Consider the following 20,413-nt stretch of genomic DNA (forward strand, 5'->3'; position numbering starts at 1 on the left):
GAAGTGCTCTATGCATACTTCCCAGTTCATCACACAGAATATTGAAAAGACTTGTTGCTAAAGGACTAAGAGTTAATAAAATTAATATTTTTTTACTGCCTCATCAAAGACCTTCTTAAGTAAGAAGCCAGCACTTATTTCTTAAATTGCTAGTGCATGGTGGTGCAGACTACAATGACTATTTGTAGTACAGTTTGGGCTACTGCCTTGATTTGTACTAAGGCAGTTTATCCACCAATGTTCTTGCACCGTCAGTGCAAATGTTGACACTGTGAAAAAGGAAAATAATGTCTTAGTATTATTATGAAAATAATCTTGACCTTATGGACCCCTGAAAGGGTCTTGGGAACCTCTAGGGGCCGGAGGGCCAACCACAGTTTAAGAACTGCTGGTCTAATGGGTATTCAAGTCTCTCCCCAGAAGGCTCCCTGAGGCATCACTAGTGAGAGGTACGTGATTGGTCACAATTCCTGAGGATATGGCAGGGAAGTGGTAGCAGGAGTCAGCAGCTGTCCTGGGCTTATAGCTGGAGGAGTTCAAACAGTCTGGACTACCACTTGTTGGGGAAGTTTTAAAAGGGATTTGATCTCTAAGGTCCTCAACGATGCTAGGACATTGTATCCGGGGTTAGGGGGCCACAGCAGTACGTATTGCAGTTGCCAGTCTGCGTCAGAGAGGTGATAATACTGATAATACATCTCTGTTTTCCAGTGCTTAGCATGGGCATGGCTTAGTAAATATTGAATGAATTACTCACAGGCGACAGGAGTGATGGTAGGAAGTTGGCACCTCCCCTAATGGGCAGCCCTGGGGAGGACAAACTCATTCTGTCTACTTTAAACTTACTCTAATGGTATAGGAGTAGAAGATGTCATGGCTTCAAGGAGGTGACAGGAGGTGACAAGAGTAGCAGCAGATGGGCGGTACTTGTGTTCTACTTGGAGGGAGAAGCAAGGAAATAACTGGGCCCCAGGGCTGGTTAAAGAATCATGCATGAAAGTAGCGGCAGATCTGAGAGGACTGCCAGGTGGTCCATGCAGTGTGGGCAGTGTGGGCAGCGTGGGCGGATGTGGAAGAAAGTGGAAGCACACAGCACCCAGCTCCCTGACCGCTTCCCTCCACTCAACCTACAGGTTAGCAGAGCAGCTGGAACAGGGCTGCGAGCACCCGCCTGGCCACTAGGGGAGCTCTGGTCTCTGATTATGCGGCCTCACACTTGGGTCCGGCTTTTTCAGTTACTTTTGTTCTAGCGCTCTTCTAGGCCAGTGCAGCAGCAAGGCCTGGGAGGGCCTGGAAGTGCCCAACCCAGTCAACAGTTGAGCCTACCTGAGGCAGCCTCAGGTTGGATTTTTTGCTTGTTAACTGCCTCAACCAAATCTGTGGCCACAATTCTCTTAGGCCCAGACACTTGTATCCATAGGCTTACTGTTTTCAGCAAAGCTGCTTTTTGAAAATTCGGATTTGGCTAGGGACTGGATTTGTTCACATACTCGGAGCAGTGACGAAGCACAGAGTGTCCCTTGCAGCCACAAAGAGCAGCGGCAGCTGCTGTCCCAGCAACAGAAGAATGACACTTGGTGAGGCGTAGGCGCTGGCCAGTGAGCTAGGGGACAACAGGAGGGCGACTCCTCGGGGACAGCTTCCCGACGAGGATGACTTCAGGGATCTGGGTGCAAGTAGGAGGAAGGGGCCTCGGGGCAGACTGCCGGTCTGCCCCCGCTCCATTTCTGAGCCAGATCAAGTGGGTACAGAACTGAATCCCACTCTCTCTGCCCTGCCCTGGGGGAACCTCCTCATGAAGCCAGGCAGAGGCTGCAGGCAGAATCACCTTTATTGGAGCATGACCTGTTGGGGGCTTGCACCCTCACGGCCCCCACAGGTAGCTGGGGGGTGGGGCTCGCCAGTATCAAAAAGGAGGAGAAGAGCGGAGGCTGTGGGGACTGGCTGGAAGCTGCTGGCGGGGTGCAGCGGGCTGGGGCCCTGGCAGGTTCAGACTGAGGTACAGCAGCGTTAATAATACTCTCGGAGCGTTAATACTCTGGGGAGGGGCAGGCACTTAGGGGGCCCTAGGGCATGAAGGCACTTGGATCCGGGAAGGGACAGGGGATGTGCAGTGGGACTGGGCAGGGCCAGGCCCGGGGTTTGGCAGGCACTTCGGGCAGTGCTGGGGTGGCAGGCTGGGCCCGACAGCCCAGAAGGCTTTGGTGGTGGCAGGCACAGTCTCTGGGCTGGGTCTGCGTCGAACAGAAGCGGCTGCCCTAGTGCTCATCTCGAAGCTCTGAAGGCAGGAACTTGTACTGCTGTTGCCGGATCTGTGCCAGCTTCTTCCGTGCCTCTTCCAGCTCTCGTTCCTTCCGAAGCATCTCTTCCTGGGCGGCAATGATCTGAGGGATGGAGATCAGGGACTCAGGTCAGTGCGTATGTGCCTTAGGGTTTAGGGTTGTTGAGACCGGCACGGGCACTGGGACCGCCCTGCTGACAGTGTCCCTCAGAGTGTCTGGCACAGAGCTTACCTGGGCAATGCCCCCGACCATCTTCTCCTTCACCACCACTGTCTCGTTCTCCTGCTCTTCAAAGGCTGCAGCCTTCTGTGCCGCCTTCACCAGGTTATCCGAGGCTCGTTTCACTGCGTTGCCGGCAGCCTGGGTAGAGAGAAGGCAGCATGAGTTGAGAACTCAGATAGGGTCCCAGCTGAGAGAGTCCCTCAACTCCCTCACAGAAAGCATGCCTCGGGGGTGACAGTTTAAAGCAGCACAGCTCAAGGTACAATGGGATGGGTCAGGGTTCCTCACCTGAAGCCGTTTCATTGCCTCAGAGTCCTGGTCTGCCTTGACCTTGCAGGCCACAAGGAGCTGGGCTGTGGAGGCAGCGACCTGCTTGGCTGATGAGATGAGCTTCTCCTGGCTGGCGTGGCCTTGGACAGCTGCATTGGCTGCCTCACACAGATTGTTGGTGGCTGCAGCCACCATCCGGGCCTGAAACAGGGAGATTAGATTACAATATGCCTCTTGCTCTGGTCCATCCCCTCTCCAGCCTTCTCAAGTCTCTGAAGCTCAAAGGGATGTAGGGGGAGTTATACACTCACGGCAGAAATGAGGCCCTGGGACCACTGCCCATCATCCAGTGCATTGGCTGGAATGGCGCCCACCTGTGGAGGAAGGCGGGAGCCTGCTTAGACCTGTGCTCTCCGCAGGTCCTGAGGGCCTCCCAGCTACAACGCAGGCAGGTGTGGACGGCAAAGCTGCTGCTGTCCCCTTTCTGCTGGCTATCCGAGTCCTTACCTTCCCTTGGGCCACCAGTTCCCTCTGGGCAGCTGACGCAGCCTTCACCAGGGCACTGGTGGCCGCTGCGATGGACTTGGCAGCTTCTAGTATCTGTTCCTCGAAGTTCAAGGACTCGTCCGCCTCCTGCGAAGAACAGACGAAGGTTGCAGAGAGAGATGGAAAGTAAGAGGGGCTGAAGGTGCAGATGTTCTGAGGGTAGGGGAGAGGGAGGGAGCAGGACTGACCTTGGGTTTGGCCCGGGGCTTCAGCTGCTCCAGCTTTTTGGCTGCAGCCTCAATGGCAGCCGCAGCTCCCAGGAGCTCATTCTCAGCAATGACTGTGGGGTCCTCTGGGTCCACCCATTCTGTTCCTGGTGGGACGAAGTGGGAAAGGAAGAGGCTAAGGCAGAGCAGGGAGGTCAGGGGCACTGGGCAGCACGGTTACTAGCACCGGGGCCTTGGCATCTGTGAGGACTATGAGCAGAGGCCAGCTCTGAGCAGACTACCGAAAGTAGAGGTCTCCCCGGGACAAGCGTCTCCCTTCCCTCCCTGCCCCTGGTCGCCCCTCACCCTTCATGGCCTCAGCAGCCTGGATGAGCTCAGTGACTGAACCAGCCACACGCTTTGAGTGCCCCGTCAACTGCTGCTTCAGTTCTGGGCTGGGCTTCTGCAGGGTCTGGGGAAGACGGGCGCAGGGAGCAGGGAACATCAGATCTTAGCGTCTACCTTGACCTTTGAAAAAGGGCAGATCAAAACCCTCCCCACCCCGCCCCCATTCCTAGACCGCTCCACACCACAGCCTCAAACACCACACAGCCTATGCAGGTGGACTCCAGGCATCACACGGCACACATGGAGAAGACAGTGGGGCTGGGCTGTGTGTCACTCACCGGCTGACAAGGAACAAGGAGAATGATGAAATGAGAAGAAAGAAGAGATGACGAGGTAGAGAAGGAGAAGGTCAGGTGGGAAGAGAGGAGAAAACAAAAAGAGGAAGAGATGAGTGGGAGAACCAAAGATGCTAAGACTGACGGGGCCCCAGTGGAAAGGAGACTTGGAAATAAGAACAGATTTGGGGAATAGATGGTGGGGTTGGGGGGAGATTTGAACAAAAAATTAGAGAGCGGGGTCTGAGGCCTGTGGGAAGAGCACTGTGTGTTCAGGGAGGCTGGTGTGAGGAGCAGACAACTCCCGCCTTACCAGCAGCACGTGGTCCAGCAGTTCCAGGTAGCCATTGGCACATTCCCGGCCATAGTGCAGGGCTCGAAGCCGCACATCAGGGGCCACTTCTGGGTGGTAGGCTGCTTCCTATACCAGCAGGTAATATGTTAGCTTTAGGATCCTTTGGGAGCTCCCAGTCCCCCAAGTCCCTACAGTTTCTCCCTACCATGTTCTGCCCTAAAGCTGCCTCACTGCCTCAAACTTCTGCCTCACCACAAGGATGTCTACCTTGCAAGCCCGAAGCATATCTGCGATTGCACGGCGACTTAGATTGGCTGTGGCAATGACATCCTCCTGGCGACAGGAGTTCCCAGCCGCAACAGCCTTGGCTGTTGCCATGGTGATACCCTTGGTCATGCGGATGAAATCTTCCGGGGTAGAGGTCTTGGCAGGTGGCTCTGGGGAACAGAAGACCTGTTGGGGGTAGAATAAGCAGAAAAATTCCACAGTGAGTGAGGCTGTAAGATAGCACAGCAGTCATGTGATTGGTTTATTCATCCATGTGTTCACTCAACAAGCATTCACTGAATATTTATCATAGGTCAAGTGCTTGGAGACTTTCACACATTCACAGCTAATATAATAGAAGGCAACTGGTCGTCATTTCTGACTGAAGTGATCAGGGAGAATTTACCTGTCTGAAATTAAAGAAGTACCTCTGAGCTGGGTTTTCATTTGTAAAGTAAAGAGAAGCCTTGACAGGATGAGTGGTGAAGGTGGGCAAGGAGCCGGGTCTTAAGAAATATAGATAACAGGAGGGCTTTTTTTTTTTTTTTTGCGGTACGCGGGCCTCTCACTGTTGTGGCCTCTCCCGTCGCGGAGCACAGGCTCCGGACGCGCAGGCTCAGTGGCCATGGCTCACAGGCCCAGCCGCTCCGTGGCATGTGGGATCTTCCCGGACCGGGGCACGAACCCGTGTCCCCTGCATTGGCAGGCGGACTCTCAACCACTGCGCCACCAGGGAAGCCCTGGGAGGGCATTTTAGGTAAGTGGTAGAGCATGAATAACCAGGACATCAAGTGGGAGAGTATCAAGGAATGTTCTAGAATACACGGATGAAGGAGAAAAGATTGTTGGGGTCTTGAATATCAGAATAAGGAAGTTAGAATTTCATATAATATGTAAAAGTCATAAAAATATTTTGATGTATGTGTTCATCCAACAAATTACTAAAGATCAGCTACGTGGCAGATTCTGTGTGAGGTGCTAGGAATGCAATGGGGGATAAGGTAGAGAAGGCCCTTGTTCTCGTGGAGCTTACAATCTGGTTTTGGATACAGATTATACATAGGGAAACGAGCAGAGAAACTAGACTGTGAAGGAAAAAAAGAGGGTGCTGTGATGAGAAAGAAAAAGGAAGTCCTTTTTCATAAAGGTGGTCAGGGAAGGCCTCAGGAGGAGGGGTTGTTTAAGCTGAAGCCTAAAGGAGTAGAAGGAACCAGATGTTCAAAAAGCTGGAAGAGAGCAAGAGCAAGGGCCTGCAGTGGGCAGAGCTGAGAATGCAGTGGGCCTGGGGCCTGGAAGGGGAGGAGAGCAGGGGCCCTGGAGCCTGGGAGGCAATGGTAAGGAGAGTGGATTTTACCACAGATGCCAGGGCAGTCACTAAAGGGTTGTAAGCACTGAAGTGACATAACCTGATGTATATTTTTAAAAGATAATTCTGGGAATTCCCTGGCGGTCCAGTGGTTAGGACGTGGCGCTTTCACTGCCATGGCCCTAGGTTCAATCCCTGGTCGGGGAACTAAGATTCCACAAGCTGCACGGCACGGCCTAAAAAAAAAAAAATTATTCTGGCTACCGTGTAGAGAAGATGGACTGGAGGGGGTGAGTGGAGTGGGGAAGCAGGGAGATTAGACAGACGCTATCACATAAACACAGCTAAGGACCGATGATGGTTTGGACAAGGTGGTGGTAGCAGAGATGGGGCAAAGGGCAAATGAGATCTATTTGGAGGGAGCACTAAAAGAACTGCTGATGGGCTCAGATGTAGGGAACGAGAGAAAGATGTTAAAGCTGGGTTTCTATCTTTAGGAACTGAGTTACTAAGAGGTGCCATGTACTGATATGGGAAAGATGAGGGAATGATCAGGTTTGGGAAGCAGAAAGTTAGGAATTTCAATTTAGACATCTCTAAGGAGAGGTGAAAACAGAAGATGAGAAAGACGAATTTAGAAGTTAGAAAGATGAGGGACTTCCATGGTGGTCCAGTGGTTAAGAATCCGCCTTCCAATGCAGGGGACGCGGGTTCGATCCCTGGTCGGGGAACTAAGATCCCACATGCTGTGGGGCAACTAAGCCCACGAACCACAACTTACAGAGCCCACGCGCTCTGGAGCCCACAACGAAAGATCCCGCATGCCTCAACTAAGACCCAACGCAGCCAAATAAATAGATTAAAAAAAAAAAAACAACTTAGAAAGATGAGTAGGAAAGATGAAAGTGACAGAGACTGAAGGCAGGGACACCAGGTAGAAAACTGGCACAGCAGTCAAAGTGAGGGAGAATGCTGCCAGTGGGCCCGGAGAGGAGGGATAAAAGGAAAAGAGAACAGAAGAGGGTGGCTGGCAGGACCTGGCGATGGCCTGAATATGGTGAGTGAGGCAGTGAAGTCAAAGATGACTGAGGGAACCTTCAGGACCGGGAGGCTGTTACCATCGTTAGTGGGAAGCAGCACGTCAGGAAGAACAGCTGGTTGGGAGGCACTGCATCTCGGTGCTGATGTCAAACAGGCAGTTGGAAATAACTAAACTCAGGATTGGAATTCAACTTGTTAGAGAACGATAAAGAGAGTTGGTTAAACTTGCCAAAGAAGAGGATAGAGTAAGAGGCCGATATGTGCAGTTCTGGGAAGGCCTCTACGTTTACTAGGTTGAAGGTGATTCAGTGACGACTACAGAAGAGACGTGGGAGGCAAGAGAAAAGCCAGTGTCAAGAAGGCCAAAGGAAGAAAGGCTTTCAAAGAGAGGCTTGCTAAGGGAGTCAACTGCTTTGGAAATGTCTGAAGAAGATGAAGGCCAAGAAGCGGCCACTGCATGTGGCAACTAAGAGGCCACTGGTGACCAGAGAAAGTGGGGGGATGAAAGGGAGGTGTCAAACGCTAGGGAGGAAATAGGTGAGGAAGGGGAAGACAAGAGTGCAGCTCGTGTAAGAAGTCTGGCAACGAGCAGGAGACTGTGTATCTACATCTGTGTGTGTGTGGGTGCAGCGCAAGTTCACAATCTGTCACGACCCTGCTCTCCGACCCAAGTCCCCGATGCCCCAGACTTGCACTCACCGCCAGTTCCTGCCGTATGTGCTCAGTGGTTGCCTCCAAGGCCCGTGTGCCTTTGGTGGCCTCATCCTCCACAGCTTTCACAGTCTTAAGCAGTGATGTCACATTGGTCACCATCACCTGGGGAGCATCAGAGGAGGGAGGGAAGGAGGGATCATTTTAAGGAACAGGAGGAAGCACAATGGTCCGCTCCCTTCCCAGAAGCAGCTCTCATTTCCTCCCACCTTGGCAGAGTTCTTGAGCTGCCACACGGCAGGGTCATCCCCAACTTTGCCAGCTGCAGCCTTTGTTGCACTGATGAGGTCTCCCAGGGCCTTGGCCACATCTTTCACTGCATTGATCAGCACCACCTGTGTGGGGGAGCAGAGGCTCTGGTCTGCGGGAAGAAAAGGGGGAACAGGAAGTGGTTCTGGCCAGAATTAGGGGTGTGAGTTGGATACCTGGGTCTCTGGGTCCTCGGCTCCCAGGCTGGCTGCACCCAGCTTGACCACGTCGGCGAGGCGGGTGATGGTGGCCACAGAGGACTGGGCAGCCTGTGCCAACTTCTCCTGGCTCCCAGCTGCGTTCTGCACCAGGACCTTGGTGTCCTCCACCAGCACCTTTGCAGTCTTCAGAATGCCCTCTCTGGGGGAGGGTCCGGCCCAGTCAGCTCTTCTCAGGCCTCCCCCGGCCCCTCCAGCCTCTGTGGCCCAAACCCCACCCTGCCTCCATGAGGCCCAGTGCCCTCCTCACCGGTGGTCAGCGAAAGTTTCAGCGCCCTCTCGATTGAGTGTGCCAGCGGTAGCGAACATGATGGTGGTGTCGAGGTCGGCAATGATGCCGGACACAGCACTGGCTGCCGTGATGCAGGCCTGGGTGCCACGATTCCCGGCCTGGAGCGCAGCCAGCACGTGGGAGACCTGGGGGAGGAGAGTCATGTGGCGACTGTGGCCGGTGTCCCGTGAAAGGGAAAGGTCACCGGTGTCTGAGAGAAGGGACGGAGGAGAGGGCTGGGAAGGCTGGAGGAGGATGGGAAAGGCTGCAGGGTTGGGGAGCCTGGCCCTCAGTCCGTGGGGATGAGCTCGGTCACCTTCTCAGAGACTCGCCGGGCACACTCTATGAGCTCCTTCTTGGTGTAGGCGTCACTGGGGCTGCACTGCAGGGCGCCTGCCTTGGTGACCAGAGCAGCACAGCCGTGTCCCAGTTCCTGAACCCGGTGCTTGATGTGGGCACCTATCTGTGAGCAGATGAAAGAGGGAGATGGATTTTACGAGAGGCGCTCGGGTACGTCCAGTGCGCTCGGAGGAGTCACTAAGGACCTAAGAAATCATGCACTGCAGACTGAGGAGGTAGTGAGAAAAAGCGCCCAGCACAGACTTGTCCTGTTTCACAGCCTTTAGTCAGGAGGTCACCTCCCACACATGGAAAATACTGGCCTGTGGGCACCAGCTGTGAGGACCTTGTTAAGCACGGTGAGGAGGAGGGGAGAAGCACTTCATGCTGGGGTATCTGAGTCAGAGGCCACGGCTTACAATTTGGCCTGTGTGCGGTGCGGTTGTGGAGGGGTTTGGGGCTGGGGATTAGGTGTGTCACGCTAAGATCCATTTTTACTTGCTTTCTTGGAAAGCCAGGAGCTTAGGGAAGGAAGCGCTTCAGGGCTTTACAACAAAAGAACCAGGAAGGGAATACAGGCTTGCAGCACAGCAGAAAAGCAGCCACAGGCCCAGAAGAGGGTCAGCAGAGAAACAGCGGCAGACCAGGAAAGCTCTAGATCCTGGGCTGTCTCCTTTATGCCTGTGACCGAAGGCTTTGATGCTGTCCCTATGCGGAGCCCTGATCACTCTTTCGTGGAGTGGCCCTGAGGAGGAGTTCCCCTTTCTATGAAAGATCAGAGGGGGCGAGGGTGGGACAGCCCCAGAGGCTGACATGATGGGACAAGGGGCATGCCTCTGGGGTTTTCTGTGAGGCGCTGGGGAAGGTCACAACTGCCTCCAAGTTACCTCTTCATTTTCAGCAGCCACAGCTGCAGGCTTGGCCTGTGAGGCCAAACGGCCATAGTCACTGGTCAGCTGGTTAGCGAGAGGGCCCAGCTCCTCAGGGCTGGTGTTTGACTTGGTTACCTGGAGACAGTGGAAGAAGTGAAGTTATGTCCAAACTCAACTTTCCAAGAGCAGTCCTCTTCTTCTCTCCCAAACTCACCATCTCCTGAACGGTGACAGCAATGGCCTTGGCTGTCCGCACCATAGTTGTCTGATAATCCACGAAGGAACCTTCTGGTTCACCCATTGGTCCTTCATCTAGCTAAGGGGAGAGAATGGGGGAAGAGGAAAGGTTGTTGGTCTCTGCCACTGGGCTCAGGGACCCTGGTCCACAGTAGGCTCTGTCCATGGGCACCCCAAGACTCCAACCTGGTTGATGGCCTGGGTGATGGAGTCCACCATGCCGCCGACAACCCCGGCAGCACTGGCCGCCTCGTTGAGGGTGGCTGTCAGGTCCTCCACGGCCTCTGTCATCATCTGTACAGCCTCCTCCAGGGCTTCCTGGGTGTGAGCTGCTTGCTGTGGGGCAGACTGAGTGAGCTGGGGCCCAGCTGTTCCTGCTTCTCTTACTGTAGTAGCAGCCTCTCGACCCGGCCCTCAGTACCTTGGGGTTACCGCCAGCCTCCTTGGCCGTGTACAGCAACTGCAGGGCAGACTCGGCCAAGGTTTTGGTCTGGTCCAGGAGTGCCATCTGCTGAGGATGACTCAGGGTCTTGGAGGCAGCACCCACTGCAGCCAAGGTGAGTGGCTCAAAGTACTGGGCCATCTGGGACACCTGAGGCAAGGGTTTGGAATGGGTCAGCCGGGCCAGGTACCCTTGTTTACCCTATCCCGGTCTCCCCACGTGTCTCCCCAGGTACCTTGTGTCCCAGCTGGGAGGCTTCTGCCCGGGCAGCACTGGCCAGTGGCTCAATAAGATGGGAGATCTCCTGCACTGCAGTGAGCATCTGGGTATGCAAGGCCTGGGGAGGAAGCGAACTTTAGCTCTGACTGTGACCTGCAAAGGGACCCTCTAGTTGCACAGGACCCCACTCTTCCTTCCGCATCCAACTAACTAACCCCCTTGGCATGGTCCATACCCTCGATGTTTCTATGAAGCCCATTCCCAGATCCCCCACCTTCCTCAAGCCTGCCATCGCTCCTCCCAGCCACCTTTCATAGAACCCCCTTCCCCCTTACCTCTTGAGAGATTCCCTCACGGGGAGCAAGCTGCTGGCTGATTGCGGCAAGGGAAGCCTGGTCTAGGTCCCGCAGACAGCTGTTCAGAGCTGCAATGGCCGCCTCACACTCCAGCTGCCCTGGAGCCTTGTCCCTGCAGACACATCACAGGCTCCAACACCAAGAATGTCCCTTTAATACAAGGCTAGCCTGCCTTTCCCCGTATCCCCCGAATCTTGGACAACAGGTGTTCTCCAACACCATCCCATCTCATTGCACCTAAGGGCCCACCCCTCCATTCTGTCACAACGTATATCCCCCAGTCACACCGGTTCTCCAGCCCGCCCCCTGTACCTCATGCTTGTAATGAGCTTCTTGATGGAGTCTGAGACAGTACGGGAGTGGCCAGCCAGCACCGACCAACGCGGGGGGTCCCGGGGATTGACTGCCAGGGCCCGGGCTGTCTGGATTAGGCCCCCGGCACTCTCCAACATTGTCTTGGCAGAGATCACAATGGGCTCCATGGCAGCCCGGCCCTGGGGAGAGGGGAAGCAGGGAGGTGAATCTCAAGACTCCTGGGAAGATGAAGCGGCAGACGGCCCATCCATTCTGCCTTCACCCGGCCTCACCTCGGGGCTGATCTGGGCGGGAACACTGGAGAACTCAGGGTTGGAGGCAAAGGCACTCAGATTTTCCACAGCCTCCAGCAGCGGGGCTGTTGCTGCTCGGCACTGCGCACGGTTCTCCTCTGTGAAGGCCCCGTCCAGCGCCTGAAAAGGGAGTGATGGGGAGGCCCTCAGGACGGACTGTAGACAAAGGCGGTGCAGCCCAGGTCTCCCTCCTGAGCTTAAAGGGTGTGGGGAGAGGCTGGTGATGACCAGCGTGGATAGGAAAGGCCTTGGGCTCAGGCAGGTGGGATTTGGTCGACAGCCTCAGGGAATGACAGGGGGCCAGGGCAGAGAAAACTGGGCAGGCCAGGGAGAGGCTGAGAATTCCAACACCGGGAACCTTGATGGTCTTGACAAGATTGGCCGTGCTGTTGGCCACCTCCTTGGCCGATTGTACGAACTGGCGCTTGGCTGTAGGATTGGCAGTCCGGGCAGAAGCCAGGCGGCAACTGTTACACAGTGCAGACGTGTGTTTGGCCACAATGGTGGCTGCAGAGAGCACCTGAGGAGACAGAAACGTGGAAGAGCCACAATGAGGGCAGGAGGGAAGTGTCCACTCCAGGGAGCAGCCCCTTTCGCTTGGGGGATGTACAGCAATACCCTTGGAAGTCTAATTAGGAAAGACAAAGTCACCTGAAAAGTCAAGATCTGGGAGAGAGAGATACCCAAAGATGAGCATGAGCAGGGTGTGGGGGAAAGAAAGATGAAAAGCCGACACACTAATGGAGAAATAATAACAGGCTCTGTAGGAGAGTGAGCTCAAACATCCATAAAGAGGTGGTGAACTTGGCAGTAAGTGAAGGAACAGTGAGAAGCACGGTAGGAGAAGACAATGACCCAGAGATGCTGTGGGTAGGGGGTCAGAGCTGGGGCCCCAACCTCTCCTTCCCCACATGTCCTGCATCTCCCTCTCCCCCTCACAGGGCTGGTCTGTCCTAGCTCAGCAGCCTTTCCCAGGCTTGTCCATGGTGCCTGTCCCTTTGAGTTACCTGGGCCTGGGTGCAGCCAGGCTCTCCCAAACTCTGACAGGCCATCTGAATTGCCTGGTTTGCTCGGGCAAACTGCGTGGGCTCCACCAGCCCTTGCTGTCCAGCTTGGCTATTGGGGTCAGAGACGCCAACCAGATATGCAGCCTGGGGAGAGAGAAGACGTGGGGTGAGGAATAAGGAATATTCCTTAGGTGGGACTCGAATAGCGATAGTGGGGACAAAGGGGAGCAGGGCTAAGTTTAGTGGCCAGGGTTCTATGTGAGTGGAGGTATATTAGCTAGCTATAGTTACACTATAAGAGGGAAAAAAACCTCTCCTGTTTTGTTAAATTTGTTCAAACATTTCAGAAGTTAAAAAAGTAAAAAAAAAAAAAAAGGAAAGACACAAAATAAGGTTTTTATTAAAATTCTATGTGTATGTGTTTGTATGCTGGGTCTTAAGGTGAAAAGTACTGCTTACTGTAAGTGGCAGTAAAAAAAAGTTTGAAAGCCCCATACACACACACACAAAACCCCTTTTAGAGATAGTTGTAAAACTATAGGGGGTGTTAGGCTAATTAACACTTACGATACCTCCAAGCTTCAGAGATTTGGAAAGGGGGAAGGGATGGGTATAATGGTTGCCAAAATCTGTTTTTGCTTGGAAGACCATCATAAGGTTTGATTCTTACTTCACCCAACACATGGTAACTTTGCTTTTTCCTCTTCATGCTATTCCAGAAATAAGTTAAACCATATACCGCAGGCCACCCAACAGAACAGGACACGGGGAGGTAGGGCGACTGAAGGAGCAGGATGATAGGCCTTCAGGGACACAGTCTGAGATGATGAGCTCTCAAGCCAGCTTGTTTTAAGGATTCATATACGAAAGCAGAATGCTCTGAGCTAATAGGTCGTTTTACACTTCATAATGTAGAAAAAGGCGAAGTTAAGTGGTGACGCAAGTAACTGGAAATTTAGTCCCTGGTACTATTCTAATAAAGTAACAATTATGTGGGGACTTCCCAGGTGGTCCAGTGGTTAAGACTTCCACTGCAGGGAGCCCAGGTTCGATCCCTGGTCAGGGAACTAAGATCCCACATGCCTTGCGGCACACCCCCCTGCCCCGCCCCCCCAAGTAATAATTATGTGAAAATAATTTGCATATGCTAATCAGCATATACCAAGAAAACTGGGTCTGGAAACAGCCCAATGATTGGACAGTGTAACCATACCTCAAAGCACCAGGGCTCAGGGGTGACAGTGATCAGAACTGCTGGTGTTCTATGATTGCTGACAAATATCTCTACTTAATTTTTTTTTTTTTGTGGTATGCGGGCCTCTCACTGCTGTGGCCTCTCCCCCTGCGGAGCACAGGCTCCGGACGCCCAGGCTCAGCGGCCATGGCCCACGGGCCCAGCCGCTCCGCGGCACGTGGGATCCTCCCGGACCGGGGCATGAACCCGTGTCCCCTGCATCGGCAGGCGGACTCCCAACCACTGTGCCACCAGGGAAGCCCGATATCTCTACTTTAGAAGGGGGAAAGATCCCCAGTTTCCATACAGTTGGCTTTGCAAGCATAACTTTTTGAGTTTTCTGCAAGTGTGTCAGGCTGCGAGGAGGTGGAGGAGGGAAAGCAGGGGCATTCCAGGGACCATCTCAGGAGCATAACCTGTGCAGCTGCCTCGGTGAAGCCGCAGAGGGCCTTGGAGGCTGTGGCAATGGCCTCCCCAAACTCTGGCAGGTTTCCGTTCTTGGCATTTTGGGAGATGCCAGTCATGGCCTCACCCAGTACCTGAGGAACACAGTGTGTCAAGAGAGTCAGAGCCTGTCCTCAGAGGGACAGAGCAGCCCCCGGTTAGTTCCATCTTCCTGTCCTCTGCCCTCCTGGGTTCCTGGGTGCACTTACCTTTGAGTTTTCCATGACACTGTCCAGGCAGCCAAAGTAGGACATGTCACTGATGGGCTGGACTGGGTTCTCTAGGAGTTCCCGGACCGTCTGTAGATGGGGAGGGTGAAGTGAGATCCAAGACACCCCCCTCACCCTCCAACCAAGAACCCTTTCCTCAACCTCAACCCCATTTAGCCTGACAGGGCCCACCTCCAATTCCCGCAGGGCATTGTCACACTCTTTCTGGCCGGGCGCCTGCTGGGTGCACATGGTGATGAGCTGGTTGATGCTGTCAGTCACTGCCCTGGGAGGAAGAGAAAGTCAAGTGAATGGGCGCAAAGGTCATCATTTCTGCATCCTGTACGTGTAGGAAGTCTAGCCATTTCTCTTTTGCCTGGAACAATTCCTAAGCCAGGGACTTCTCATGAGATGTCCCCTCCCCAGTCTCTTCAACATTCTAGGGCTGGGCTTCCCAGCTCCCACGTACCGGGCAGCTGCAGCCAGCTGACTCTTGAGGTTGGGGGCTGCAGGGTCTGTGGACAGGGCTTTAGCGGCCAGAAGAAGTTTGCTTGAAGACATGGAGATGCCCTTCAAGTTGGACACAACCTGGGCGCGGTCCTCCTGGCTCTGTCGAAGGCAAGAAGGTCAACACATTGTCCAGTCCTTTCATATCTGTCTCTAAAAGGGATCTTCTGTCCCAGACACTCAAGTACTGCTAGAGACTGGGGAGGGGAGTGAGCCAGGAGCAGGTGAGGACTCTGTGGTCACAGAGATGCCTCTGATCTAACCCTCGAACAGGACCCAGTGCCTCTTCGTACCGGAGCCTGGCCTGCCATCTCCACACCAGCTTCCAGGAAGGTGCTGAAGTCCTGTCCGAATCGACCTGAGGCTCGAGCCAGGTCCTGAGGGGTTCCCCGAGAGGCCTGCACCAGTTCTGTGGCTGCCTGATTTAGCCCAGCAGCGGCTTCATTCAGGCGGCTCTGAGCTTCTTGAAAAGTCCCGGTGCTGGGGGGAAGCTGCAGGGTCAGAGACAAAGTCAGGTGCAAGAATGGGAAATGACGTGAGGGAGAGTCTGGTAAAGGAGCGCTGAGAGGTGGGCACAGAGCCTGGGGGCAATGAAAGGGGATACATCTGGGGAGTCAGGGTCAAGGAGAGGTCCAGAGGTAGAAGCTTGGAGTCCTTCATCCTCCCTGTGTTCCCCCCACACCCCTGTCCTCCTACCGAGTCACTCAGGAGTCGCTTGCTGGCATCTCCCACTGCTCTCAGGGCATTGTCCACATCTCGCTGACCAGGCAGGCAGCTGACGCAGCGATTCAGGGCCTGGGTCACTGCTTTGGCCACCTGAGGTGGGAAAGGAGACGGGGGTTGCCAAAATGGAAACAACTGGGAGATCCCCTCCTCCACCCATGGGAGACTCTGAAAGTGAAAGCAGAAAAGGGGTGTTTTAGCTGAATAGGCCAGGGTATCACGTTAGGGTATCAAGTGATGGTGACCAAACTTCCCCAAATGTGGCTTTCAGCTAGGCCCCTGCCTCAGTCTAGCTAAGACACTTCTACTAAGACTGAGAAGGAAGGACGGAATCCAGAGAGGAGCTGCGGTGTCGATGAGACTCTTCCCCCGTCAGGGTGGGCCTTCTGACGGGATCTGGGGGAGAGGCAGGGAGTGGCCCTGTCCCAATACCTGACCTGCGCAAGCCGCTGCTGGCTCTCAGGGTCCCCTGGATGGCCAGCTGCCTTCTTCGCCTCCTCGATGAGGCTGCTGGCCTTATCCAGTACATCACTGGCTGTGTCAAGCACAATGGCTTGCACCGCAGGATCTGATGTCAGGGCAGCTACGCCCCTGGCGGCTTGGGCCAGTGACCGCAGCCCACCTGCCACATCCCGAGCTGCGATACCTGGGGAAACAAGGAGAGAGGAAGGAGGAGAAAAGGCACCGTCACTGCCAGGCCCTGATGCCAGTGGCTTCCTCCGTACAGCTCCCATTCCCCCATCCTCCTCACCACATGCCCCATTCCCAGCCCTGTCCACGTACCTGCGTAATTCTCATTGCCCTGGGCAACCTCCCCCAGCAGCTGGGCGATGGCGGAGCTCACTGCTTTGGTGCTGTTGCCCAGGTCCTGGGCACACTTCTCCATCTAGGGATGAAGGAGGAGACTCAGGGGATCAGGCGCAGGAGGAACTGGGAAGAGGGAACCTGAGCAGCTATTCAGGGACAGCTGGCAGTTTGAGTGAAGGTTCTGGGCAGCTCTGGGGCACGGGTGAGAAGGAAGACCTCAGGGTTTGAGAAGGAATGAGGTCTTTCGAATACCTACCGTCTCCCCAGGTAAGGGCTTAAGCTTGCCATCTCGAGCTGCTGCCTTCACTTCCTGCAGATCTCTCTCTAGATTCTGTACCACACTCAGAGCAGAATCCATCTCCAAAGGCCCACATGCTTCCTGAGCCTACAAAGATATGGGGGGCGGGGGGGGTGTTGAGGTGTAGGAGGTACACTATCTCATTCACGCCTCAGGTTACACAATTACCCATTTTAGGATATTCTGAACAGATTCTCCATCATCCTAGGACTCCCCCCTCATCTTCCAAAAAGGTAGCCAGCTCCTATACCTTCTGGGCAGCGGTACGGAGTTCAGCCAGTGCGGTGCCAAGGTTTTTAGCACACTGACTCAGCTGCATGGCCGATGCCTGGTCCTGAACTGTTGGCACTGAGGCCTTCGCGGCTGCCACCATCTTCCCACCTGGCTGTTGGGGAACAGGTAGGCAGATGAAGTGTACCATACGCCCTCTCGGCTTGGGTACAGGGACTGATGACGGTCAGGATGTGGTGAGCACTGGGGCTCAGTACTGGGAGAGAGGCTATTGGCAGAGATTTAAACTGATTAAATCTAAAGGTCTCATAGAGGAGTGGGAGGGGTCTGGTCTGAGCGGTGAGCGGAAGATGCCTTGCCTGCAGGAAGCTCTGGCTGGCAGCGATGAGGGCTAGCTGCGCACTGGGACTGTCAGGCTGGGCTTGGCTCCCTCGGACGCCCTGCACCAGCAGTGGAATCTGCTCTGCCACAGCCTGTAGGTGAAAATGTCATCAGGGCCACCTCTCCGCAGGCTGGGGGAAAGTCCCGCATCTTCCACACCTCCGCCCGCCCCCACATGCTTCCTGGCGTCTCACCTTGCAGCTCTGCATCAGCTGTGGCTGGGGGCCGGCAGAGGCCTTGGGGGTGGAGGCTGCATGTTGGGCCGCAGCGATGGTCTGTGTAGCTGAGGCTGCAGCCTGCTTGGCTGCGTGCTTTAAGGACAGAATAGTGAGGACGAGGCCCAGACATTCCTATACCCTGTCCCTGGCTTACCCTGCCCGTGCTATCCCCCAAGGAAACATCAGCGTCCCCGCACATCCCTCCCAGTTTCATTCCTCCTAGAGCACCTACACTGGCTTGGTTCCCAGCCTCACCTCCAGGCGCTGCACCAGCTTCTTCTTGATGGCATTCTGTGCAGCTGCGTTGGTCGCCATGCGGAGACCCTCAGCTGCCTCCCGCAGCCGCTGCTGCTGCTCCTCACTGTCAGGGTGGGCGGCTGCTCCCTGAGAGGTGGCGAGGGGACAGTTACCACCCTGCGTCCCTGTGGACCCTAAATAAGCTCTTCCCTGACTCCTCCAAACTCAGAGGTATTTTCCTGAAGTCATTTCTAACTACCCCCACTGAAAGGTAATCATAGTTGAGACGAGCTACCTCAGGCAGGCAAAAGGGGAGCCTAAAGGGGCTCTGGCTTCCGTCTGGGATGCTGAAATCCCTTTCTTGGGTAGAACTGTTTCTGCTTCCCCTCTCTGGGGAAGCAGCCATATTTCTTCCCCCCCTCCCCACAAAACACCACTAGCAAATGGGGGTGAGCAGGGCTCTCTGGGACAAGGATGCGGTTTAGAGCAGGGATCTCAGGGATACCAAAGCAGGGGCCCTGGTTACTCCTGCAAACTGAAGAGCCCCAGAGCCCAGGGAGCCTGGGAATCTACTGGCTTCTTCCTGACAGTCCTCTGCACCCTTGTGTCCCTGTGTCCCACCGCCTTGTCTTTCTCTGTGCTGCTAGCGGCGGATCCCCTGGGACTGAATGCCCGCGTGCATTCACAGAAGACCAGGAAGCAGAGGGATCCAGGAAGCAAACAGGTGGTGGCAGCAAAGTAGGGCAAAGTAGGAACCGCAGGCCTTGGTCTTAGAGGAAGAAAAAGGGTACAGTTTCCTATCAGTCAGCAAGGACTCTGGGAGTCACACTGGCTGGAAGCCTGGCGCCATCCACTCACCGCCTAGGGGCGCATTTATTTCCTCAGTGCTCCTGTATTTGTTCTCTTGTATCTTCTGCTTTTCGCCTCCCATAAATGAGGGTGACTATCTGGACCCTTCTACTTCCCTACAGGGCCCAGTCTGGGGGTGTGCACAGAAGGCTCTCTACCTTGGCAGCCTCCACCATCTTGGCTGTGGCATCGGCCAGGATCTTAGCGGCGCTTAAGAGCTTGCGGGAATTCTCCAGATCACTCTCCCCCTCGGCGTCAGCCTTGATGGCATTGACCAAGTCAGAGGTGGCTTGGGCTAGGATGCGGGCCTGTCGCACCATCTCACCTGAGAGCGTAGGCACAGTCAGCGGAGGGAGCCAGAGACACTGAGAGGGTGTTGGGGGTGGAGGAAAGTGGTGCAGGCAAGGTAGGTAGGGCTTTTAGGGACAGTAAGGAGAAACAAAAGTTCTTGAAGTGACTCCCCTGGAGTTACTGTTTCCTGGGTTTAGGATCTTGGAAAGGAACAGATTTCCTGGTGCGTTTTGATGGGAGGAGGGGCGGGGGGGCAGTCTCCAATGGGTATTTTCCGTAAGTAGTCTTGAGAGGATGAGAGACTCTTTGTGAAGGATTTTGGGGGTTAGGGAGTAGAATGGGGATGGCTATCTCTTAATAATATCATTTTCCATCTATTTTTGTGTACACGTTGGTATGTTCTTTAAATACACCGAGGAAGGCAGAGCGGGTACCATATTCCTGCTTTACAGATGGGGAACTGGAGATTTCAGAGATTAAACACCCAGCCCACTGTGCTGAGTGCTTGGTGGGGGGGGGGGGGGGTGATGGGTCTGCACGGGAATTTCCAGTGGACTCGGGGAACCTCACTGGGATTCTCTGTCTTCCCAGGGGGGCTGTCCTTACCAGCATCACCCATGGAGCTAAAGATGTTCTCGGTGACAGTGAGGATGGTGTCAGTGGCCTGGTCATAGCGGCCAGCAGGCCCAGCCCCTGTGGCGTGGGCCCTCACGTGCTGCAGCAGCTCATTCAGGGCCTGGGTGACAGCTGTAGCCGCTGCTCCTACTCCCCGCAATAGCTGCCCATCCTCTGTGGCGGCCTGGGAGGCGGACACACAGCCCTCCACGGCTTTGGCCACTAGTCGTCCGGCCTCCACCAGCTGCTCTTGGCAGACAGGGGAGCTGATAGTAGGAGCCACCACCTGTGGGCAAAGTGAGTGTCAGAGATGTAGGCGAGGGAAAGGAGTCGTGAGGTAGGGGTGTCTGTGGTGTTCACAGTAGTTATTAGGTTGGGTAGTGAGGCCTTGGGGGCCAAAGAGATAAAATGAGAGGCTCTTGTGTGTGTGGTAGCATCACCCCTAGGCACAGGCTGCAGCAACCTTTGGGGCTCACCTTGGTACAGGCCACCAGCTGGGAGGTGGACAGGGCACACTGTGTTGCTGCAGCAATAACCTGGGTCTGAAGCCCTGAGTCCTCTGTTCGCTGGGCCACACTCTTGGCCTTGAGGACCAAGGCAGCTGCAGCACTTGCCACGGCCTTGGCTAGCTGCATGAGCACCTCCTGTGAGAAAACAGCAGTCAGCATGGCCTGAGATCCAGCTTGGGGTGCACGGACCCTTCTCAGAGGCATGAGCTGTTTCATTAGTCCCACCGCCCCCAATCACAGAACAGTGTGCGCAGAAGCGACCAGAACCCACCC

General features: G+C 54.9%; 1 protein-coding gene across 2 annotated transcripts in view; it reads right to left on the reverse strand.

Moving 5' to 3' along the window:
• Nucleotides 1–1,813: 1,813 nt before the first annotated feature.
• TLN1 (talin 1) overlaps nucleotides 1,814–20,413 on the reverse strand; it is a 32,234-nt gene continuing 13,634 nt past the window's right edge. For both annotated transcript variants that reach the window (XM_029202551.1, XM_029202550.1), the window contains 40 exons: nucleotides 20,108–20,275; nucleotides 19,623–19,917; nucleotides 18,884–19,050; nucleotides 17,895–18,023; nucleotides 17,616–17,732; nucleotides 17,400–17,513; nucleotides 17,060–17,194; nucleotides 16,768–16,896; nucleotides 16,488–16,590; nucleotides 16,142–16,350; nucleotides 15,678–15,797; nucleotides 15,275–15,472; nucleotides 14,944–15,083; nucleotides 14,667–14,760; nucleotides 14,475–14,564; nucleotides 14,238–14,360; nucleotides 12,588–12,731; nucleotides 11,939–12,100; nucleotides 11,560–11,700; nucleotides 11,285–11,466; nucleotides 10,952–11,084; nucleotides 10,633–10,734; nucleotides 10,377–10,547; nucleotides 10,142–10,291; nucleotides 9,933–10,034; nucleotides 9,734–9,853; nucleotides 8,824–8,970; nucleotides 8,487–8,653; nucleotides 8,195–8,378; nucleotides 7,979–8,104; nucleotides 7,758–7,874; nucleotides 4,712–4,897; nucleotides 4,463–4,570; nucleotides 3,833–3,938; nucleotides 3,509–3,633; nucleotides 3,282–3,407; nucleotides 3,086–3,148; nucleotides 2,793–2,975; nucleotides 2,514–2,642; nucleotides 1,814–2,384 (listed from right to left, as the gene is read on the reverse strand). In XM_029202551.1, the coding sequence (XP_029058384.1) occupies nucleotides 2,259–2,384; nucleotides 2,514–2,642; nucleotides 2,793–2,975; nucleotides 3,086–3,148; nucleotides 3,282–3,407; nucleotides 3,509–3,633; nucleotides 3,833–3,938; nucleotides 4,463–4,570; nucleotides 4,712–4,897; nucleotides 7,758–7,874; nucleotides 7,979–8,104; nucleotides 8,195–8,378; nucleotides 8,487–8,653; nucleotides 8,824–8,970; nucleotides 9,734–9,853; nucleotides 9,933–10,034; nucleotides 10,142–10,291; nucleotides 10,377–10,547; nucleotides 10,633–10,734; nucleotides 10,952–11,084; nucleotides 11,285–11,466; nucleotides 11,560–11,700; nucleotides 11,939–12,100; nucleotides 12,588–12,731; nucleotides 14,238–14,360; nucleotides 14,475–14,564; nucleotides 14,667–14,760; nucleotides 14,944–15,083; nucleotides 15,275–15,472; nucleotides 15,678–15,797; nucleotides 16,142–16,350; nucleotides 16,488–16,590; nucleotides 16,768–16,896; nucleotides 17,060–17,194; nucleotides 17,400–17,513; nucleotides 17,616–17,732; nucleotides 17,895–18,023; nucleotides 18,884–19,050; nucleotides 19,623–19,917; nucleotides 20,108–20,275 (5,631 nt within the window). In that variant the 3' untranslated portion in view covers nucleotides 1,814–2,258. The remainder of the gene's footprint in view (nucleotides 2,385–2,513; nucleotides 2,643–2,792; nucleotides 2,976–3,085; nucleotides 3,149–3,281; nucleotides 3,408–3,508; nucleotides 3,634–3,832; nucleotides 3,939–4,462; nucleotides 4,571–4,711; nucleotides 4,898–7,757; nucleotides 7,875–7,978; nucleotides 8,105–8,194; nucleotides 8,379–8,486; nucleotides 8,654–8,823; nucleotides 8,971–9,733; nucleotides 9,854–9,932; nucleotides 10,035–10,141; nucleotides 10,292–10,376; nucleotides 10,548–10,632; nucleotides 10,735–10,951; nucleotides 11,085–11,284; nucleotides 11,467–11,559; nucleotides 11,701–11,938; nucleotides 12,101–12,587; nucleotides 12,732–14,237; nucleotides 14,361–14,474; nucleotides 14,565–14,666; nucleotides 14,761–14,943; nucleotides 15,084–15,274; nucleotides 15,473–15,677; nucleotides 15,798–16,141; nucleotides 16,351–16,487; nucleotides 16,591–16,767; nucleotides 16,897–17,059; nucleotides 17,195–17,399; nucleotides 17,514–17,615; nucleotides 17,733–17,894; nucleotides 18,024–18,883; nucleotides 19,051–19,622; nucleotides 19,918–20,107; nucleotides 20,276–20,413) is intronic.

This window comes from Monodon monoceros, unplaced genomic scaffold, assembly GCF_005190385.1.
Source record: "Monodon monoceros isolate NGI ecotype Baffin Bay Population unplaced genomic scaffold, NGI_Narwhal_1 Super_Scaffold_5, whole genome shotgun sequence".
Lineage (NCBI taxonomy): Eukaryota > Metazoa > Chordata > Mammalia > Artiodactyla > Monodontidae > Monodon > Monodon monoceros.